At 59.9% G+C, this 5613-nt stretch overlaps 2 protein-coding genes across 6 annotated transcripts in view; both read right to left on the reverse strand.

Moving 5' to 3' along the window:
* Window positions 1-333: 333 nt before the first annotated feature.
* Lat (linker for activation of T cells) lies at window positions 334-4268 on the reverse strand. 4 transcript variants are annotated; one of them, XM_023717319.1, is made up of 12 exons: window positions 3922-4267; window positions 3756-3783; window positions 3618-3652; window positions 3324-3408; window positions 3140-3204; window positions 3017-3046; window positions 2875-2941; window positions 2711-2805; window positions 1460-1519; window positions 1297-1359; window positions 1123-1215; window positions 334-1004 (listed from the first exon to the last, which is right to left on the reverse strand). In XM_023717319.1, the coding sequence occupies exons 1-11, from the start codon at window positions 4025-4027 to the stop codon at window positions 1130-1132; spliced, it is 720 nt and encodes a 239-aa protein (XP_023573087.1). In that variant the 5' UTR covers window positions 4028-4267; the 3' UTR covers window positions 334-1004; window positions 1123-1129. The 4 variants fall into 4 exon arrangements, with proteins under 4 accessions (XP_023573087.1, XP_023573049.1, XP_023573015.1 ...); XM_023717281.1 differs by having other exon boundaries at window positions 2875-3046; window positions 3922-4268; XM_023717247.1 differs by having other exon boundaries at window positions 1123-1359.
* A 448-nt stretch (window positions 4269-4716) lies between these two features.
* Spns1 (sphingolipid transporter 1 (putative)) overlaps window positions 4717-5613 on the reverse strand; it is an 8121-nt gene continuing 7224 nt past the window's right edge. For both annotated transcript variants that reach the window (XM_023717410.1, XM_023717368.1), the window contains exons 12-13: window positions 5292-5463; window positions 4717-5040 (exon numbers count right to left, since the gene is read on the reverse strand). In XM_023717410.1, the coding sequence (XP_023573178.1) occupies window positions 4946-5040; window positions 5292-5463 (267 nt within the window). In that variant the 3' untranslated portion in view covers window positions 4717-4945. The remainder of the gene's footprint in view (window positions 5041-5291; window positions 5464-5613) is intronic.

The following is a 5613-nucleotide window of genomic DNA, read 5'->3' on the forward strand; positions in this document are numbered from 1 at the left end:
CTGGCTGCTCGGGGTGCAGCTCTCAGAGCAGGGGGTGGGTGCCAGAGCCACACCAAGATCTCTGGAAACACAGGGCCTGGCTCAGCCCCTCTGCACGCCCATGTCTAGAACCCACTGCTCTGCTCCCAAGCATTTCTAGATGCCTAGAACTTTTTTTTCCCCCTTTTTTGGACACAAGTCTGTGGATCACACTGGGTTTTATTCCATTTTATTTTATTTTTTTATTGGCAGAACCGGGGATTGAACTCAGGCCCTTGCGCTTGCCAGGGAAGCGCTTATTCTACTGAACCATCTCTCCGGCCCTTTTTATTCCATTTTAAAGCTGAGGGCCTCAGGGAGCAGTGGGGACCACAGGCACACCTGGACTGTTCAGGCCATCTTCTCTGTCATACTGGCAACCCCAAAAGGCAAGAACTAAGAGAGCCCTCGGAGGTCACTGGGGCCAGCCCCTCCCCTGAGAACAGAACAGGGGCCAGTGGGGAGGGGTCATGCAGTCACTGCCCATTTGCCACACAGGAACCCCCCACCCACTCTGCCCTCATCCTGGTAAGCGGCTGCGCTTCCGGAATCTACACCATGGGAGACATGTCCTGAGCCCCGGGGCCTCACTCAGGAGGCAGCAGTGGCCTGGTCACTGGTGTCACTCAGCACTTGGCCAGGACCTCCGGGAGCATGAGGGACCTACACAGATACACAGACACACACAGACACACAGACACAGACACACAGACACAGACACACACACACATACACAGGTTCCTGAAACCAAGGGCTCTACAGACCACAGCGGCCTTTATTCCATTTTGAAGAGGAGGCTGGAACCAAGAAGGTTCATTCTCAGGCTGCATCAGAAGGTGCGGAGTGTTGGGGACACAGACTAGACCCCAAAGTGACAATAAGTTAAGGGGCTTCTCAGGTTGCTATCAGGCTACAGCCAGGACGGGGCACCAACTGGGCGGCCCCAGGGCTTTTTCCAGGCTGGATTCAGGACAGTGTGGCCTCAGCTGAAACACAATGGGGCAGGGGACAGGAGGTTGGTGGGGACCAGCAGGTACCCAGAGCCAGGACAGGCCTTATGCCTGGGGGTGGCTCAGGACAAGGTCGTTGGGGTCAACCACTTACCAGGCGCTCAGCTAAGCTCCTGAACATTCTCGTAATCTGGAGCTTCCTCATCCTCTTCCTCTCCATCCTCTACCTCCCGGGCGCTCAGGGTGGCTACGAAGGGGCAGAGGTTGGCAGCCAGCCCGCTGCCAGCACACGCAGAAGCCCCCGGGGCTGCCCCGGCTCTGTACACACCAGGCTTAGTGCTGGCCATCGGCTGCAGCTCCTGGGACACATTCACATACTCCAGGCTGCCATCTGGGGAGACAGGGGGAAAGGGAGGGCATTGTCAAGGGGCCAGGCCACATGGGTGGCAGGCAGTGAGGGCCCTTGGGCAGGGGAGCAGGTGGCCACTCACCCATGGATGCTTCTGTACTCTCCTCGCTCTCGGAGACATTCACGTAATGTTTGGACTCCACTGTAGAAAAGCCATCAGCACTCAGCCCAGCCCAGCCCAAGCTGTCCCTGGAGACCCTTCGCACAGATGCCCACAGGTCCCCAAATTGGATATCCGGGGGCCCAAGAGAAGATACCCTGAGACCCCCAACAGTTAGCTGGTGCAGACACAACGGCCCGAGCAAACAGTGACAGCAGCCGGGTGAGGAGAAGGCCACAGAGGTGGACAGAAGAGGTTTCCTAGAGGGATACTGCTAATAGGAGCAGAATGTGGCAGCCAGCATGGCTCTAAATGGGCAGCTCCTTGGGAATGAGTTTGGTGGCAAAGCAGAGGAAAAGCCACACACTCAGCCCAGCCCAGCCAGCTACCCTGCCCCACCTCAGCCAAATTGCTTGATCCCCCGTGGCCACTGCCCACACAATCCTAGTCTCTCTGTGTACTCATCGCCCCCCCCGTGTCACGTGGTTCTTTAATGCAGAAGTGGATATGATGGCCCTCGGAGCCAGATAACCCAAGTTCAAATCCTGGCTCTAGCACTGAGAGAGGTCACTGACTGTAACCTCTGACATGTTACCTAACCTCCCCGGGCCAGTTTTCTCATGTGTAAAACAGTTATGAACAGGACCCACACTTTGCAATCAATCCCTAGCTGGGGTGGGCGGTGACTCGTGTCTTGTTGTACCAGCTACTGGAAAGATCATGAGGCAGGAGGATTGCTTGTGTCCAGGATTCAAGGCCAGCAAGCCTTAAACATAGCAAGACTTTCTCAAGAAAAAGAAATAAAAACAATATGTAAATAAATCCTGCCAGTTAGGCATGGTAGTGCATACCCAGAAGCCCAGCACTCGGGAGGCTGAGGCAGGACGATCACCGATCACCGCGAGTTGAAAACCAGCCTGAACTACACAGTGAGACCCTATTTCAAAACAGTAACAAGACCAAAAAGAGCACTGACAGACCAAAAAAGCTTTTGGGTGAGAGAAACAAAATGTCAATGCAAAGGTTGAAGAATAAGTCAAGGAAATCTTTCTCCCAGGCAACAGACAAAAAGGAAGACAGGAAATGGGGGAGAAAATTTTGAAAAATAAGAAGATCAGAGCAAGAAAGAGGAACATCTGAAGGAAATGGAAGAGGTGCTCATCAAAGAAACGAGGGCGGAGAGCAGGGGCTGGTGCACGTGGGGGAGGCAGTGGACACAGGCCGCCGACTCACCGGAGAAGGCACTGTCTCGGAGGCCAGGGTTGCTGGGAACAGGAGCGGCGGGGTCCCCAGTGCTGGTGGCCGGGGCGCCGTCGGGAAGCACCACCCTGGAGGGGAGCAAGGAAAGGGTGAGCTGGGCCGCTGGCCCCGACCCCGCCTCCCGCCCGGCCACTCACACGTAGCCGTAGCCCTCGTTGGGGTAATCGTCCTTGTCCTCCTCTTCCGGGTCCTCACAGGCCAGCTCTGGGAAGAGAGACGCACGAGGTTCGGGCTCCGACCCCAGACTCCCGGCCCAGCGGTGCAGCATCCCAGACTCACCTTGGTTCTCATAGCTCGCCACGCTGTTGGCTTCGGGAGAGAACAAGGAGACCAAGTCAGCTCAGGGGGCGCCGAGCTCCTGCCCAGTCGCAGCCCTCGGAGCCCACCTGCGCCCAGCCTTACCACCATCGGAATCCTGCCGGGAAGACCGCATCCTGTGGGAGCTCCCGGGGGGCTGGTGGAACCGTCTGTGGGAAGTCAAAGGTCAAGGGTCACGGCTGGGGGGGAGCCCCAGGGCAAGGGGAGCTGCAACAGGAAGCCCCTATCCAAGCAAAGTGGGGTCAGGGGGTGACCGGGCGGTACTCACGGGATGTGCTGCAGGTCTGGCTGGCTCGGGGGTGGGTAGGAGACAGATGGGTAAGGGACTGAAGGGGCCCAGGGCGCCAGCGTTTCTGAGGACAGAACCAAGCCTGAAGGAGACTCCAGACATAGGCAAGGCCTCAGCGGACACCCGCGCCCTAGCCCGACCGGGGCTCCCACCTCCCCCAGCTCAGGCCAAGGACGAGTGGGCAGCCACAGGGAGCTAAGCGGAGCCAGGCACGAGCTCACGCCGAGGGGAGCACTCCCTGCACGCTGGGTGGGAGACCCTCCGTGCACTCACGGGGCGGCTTGAACAAGATGCTCTCTGTCTGTGAACTGGCAGGAAAGACACAGTGTGGGTTTGGGGCTCAGAAGAGCCCGGCCAGCCCTGTCCCGGGGACAGCGGGAGAGCCTCATCGGGGTGGGGGGACAGACTCACCGATCGTCACTAGCACTGCCGTAGGAGGCTGGAAAGAGAGGCAGCCAGTGAGGCAGGGGCAAGGTTACCCAAGAGCCCCGAACGAACGGACATCATCAAAGGGCAGCCAAGCAGTGGGAGCTGGAGAGAACCCGCCTGTGCACGCGGCATCTGCCGCTTGACTCACCCCGCAGCTCGCGGCAGCGCACGCACAGCACCATCAGCAGCCCGGCAACCAGGGGCAGCAGCAGGAGGCCCAGGGGCTCTGTAAGGACCACGCTGCCCACCTCCATCTGCAGGAGAGCCCGGGTGGCCCCGTCGGCAGAGGGGTAGCAGATGCGTGGGGGCCGCAGCTGTGCCCTCCGGGGGCTCCTGGACCTCGAACCAGCCAGGGGTCAGGGCTGATCCAGGCTGGCGAGGCCAGGGCCGGGCCGGGATCCGGGACACCGACCACCGCGCGGCCTTCGCCCCAGTCACCGCCTGTGAGACTCCTGTGCCAGGCGTCCCTGCCCCTCGCTCCTGCCCCCCCCCCTCTGTGGCAGGAAGCTGTGGCGAGCACAGGAAATCATCGGCTCCTCAGCCAGCTGCACCGCCCCCTGCCTACCCCCACCACCTGGGAAGTGGGGAGGCCTGAGGAGGTGCCCTGGACTCCCAGAAGGGTCTGGACTGCAGGTCAGTGACGCCCCAGGGGGAAGGGAAGTCCCTGCAGCCAGTGACAGTGCTCAGCGAAGGGCCTACCGCACAGGCCCGGTCTGACTCACAGTCACACAAGCCAGCTCACTTGTAGGGGAACAGTCCTCCCTCTGGTCACCCAGACCGGAAGACAGGGATACCCCCAGGCATGACCTCACAGTCCCAGAGAGAGACTGGCGGACTGGGGATGTAGCTCAGAGCACAGAGGCACAGCGTCTGCCTGGCAAGTGTGAAGTCCTGAGTTGGATTCCCGGTACACACACAAAAATACTCAAGCAGGTACTTGGGGTCTGGCTACAAATTTTATTGTTACAAATAGCACCGAGCCTGCAGGGCTACCCCAGCGTAGAACAACACCCTATCAGGCCCCTGACCCTGGGCTGGCCATGCAAGTAGTGTCTGGTAGCGAAGACATGGCCCAAGGTTAGCTCCTGGTCTTTTACCCTGGACACTTCATGGGTGTGGGCCAGCCCAAAGCCAGTGGCCACAGATGTGTGGACAGGTGAGTGACAGGCTCCTCAGATGAGCACACTGGACACGGGGACCCGGGTGGAGCGGCCTCGCTGGGGCACCACGATTCGGTCATCTGTGGCCCTTGCCTCGGGCAGCAGACCTGCAGGAGGAGGGGACAGAGCCAGGCTAGAGACACACAGACACACAACCAGACAGGAGATGAGCAGGCAGTGGGATGCAGGCTCCAGCAGGAGCCACCAGAACCGTGGACACAGACTGCCACCCAGTTACCAGACAGAAATTAGAAGCCGAATGATGGGTGAGCCAGGATGGAGATGCCAGCTACCGGGCTACGCAGCTAGACAGACAGACAAAAGGGCAGCGTGGCGAAGGTGACAGAGAGTAACGGACCGTGCACGTGCAGCTGGGCCCGCCGGCGGTCGCCCTCGATGACAATGGCGGTGCCCAGGAAGGCCGCGCCACCCAGCGCCCCGACGAAGGCACAGAGCATCAGCGAGAACTGCAGAGCCCTGAACTCGGACAGGAAGGACGGGGGCCAGCTCCGGCGGAGGCGATCAGAGATCTGTGGGAACAGAGAACCAGGAGTCAGGGACCCGGGAGGGGATGGGGTAAGCCCCCAAACAAGAAAAGGAGCACTGTAGCAAGACCCCTGGCCGCCTGGGAAGAAGCCTGAAGACAAAGTCCTGTGGCCAGAAGAAGGTGAATGGGCCCC

This window comes from Octodon degus, unplaced genomic scaffold (assembly GCF_000260255.1).
Source record: "Octodon degus isolate 3935 unplaced genomic scaffold, OctDeg1.0 scaffold00001, whole genome shotgun sequence".
NCBI lineage: Eukaryota > Metazoa > Chordata > Mammalia > Rodentia > Octodontidae > Octodon > Octodon degus.

Excerpts from the sequence above, each read along its gene's own strand:
- Lat (XM_023717204.1), bottom strand. The coding sequence starts at position 4,027 with ATGGAGGTGGGCAGCGTGGTCCTTACAGAGCCCCTGGGCCTCCTGCTG. Across the intron at positions 3,409-3,617 it reads CATCTTGTTCAAGCCGCCCC|AAACGCTGGCGCCCTGGGCC; the intron begins GTGAGTGCACGG and ends TTCTGTCCTCAG. Across the intron at positions 2,806-2,874 it reads AACGAGGGCTACGGCTACGT|GGTGGTGCTTCCCGACGGCG; the intron begins GTGAGTGGCCGG and ends GCTCCCCTCCAG.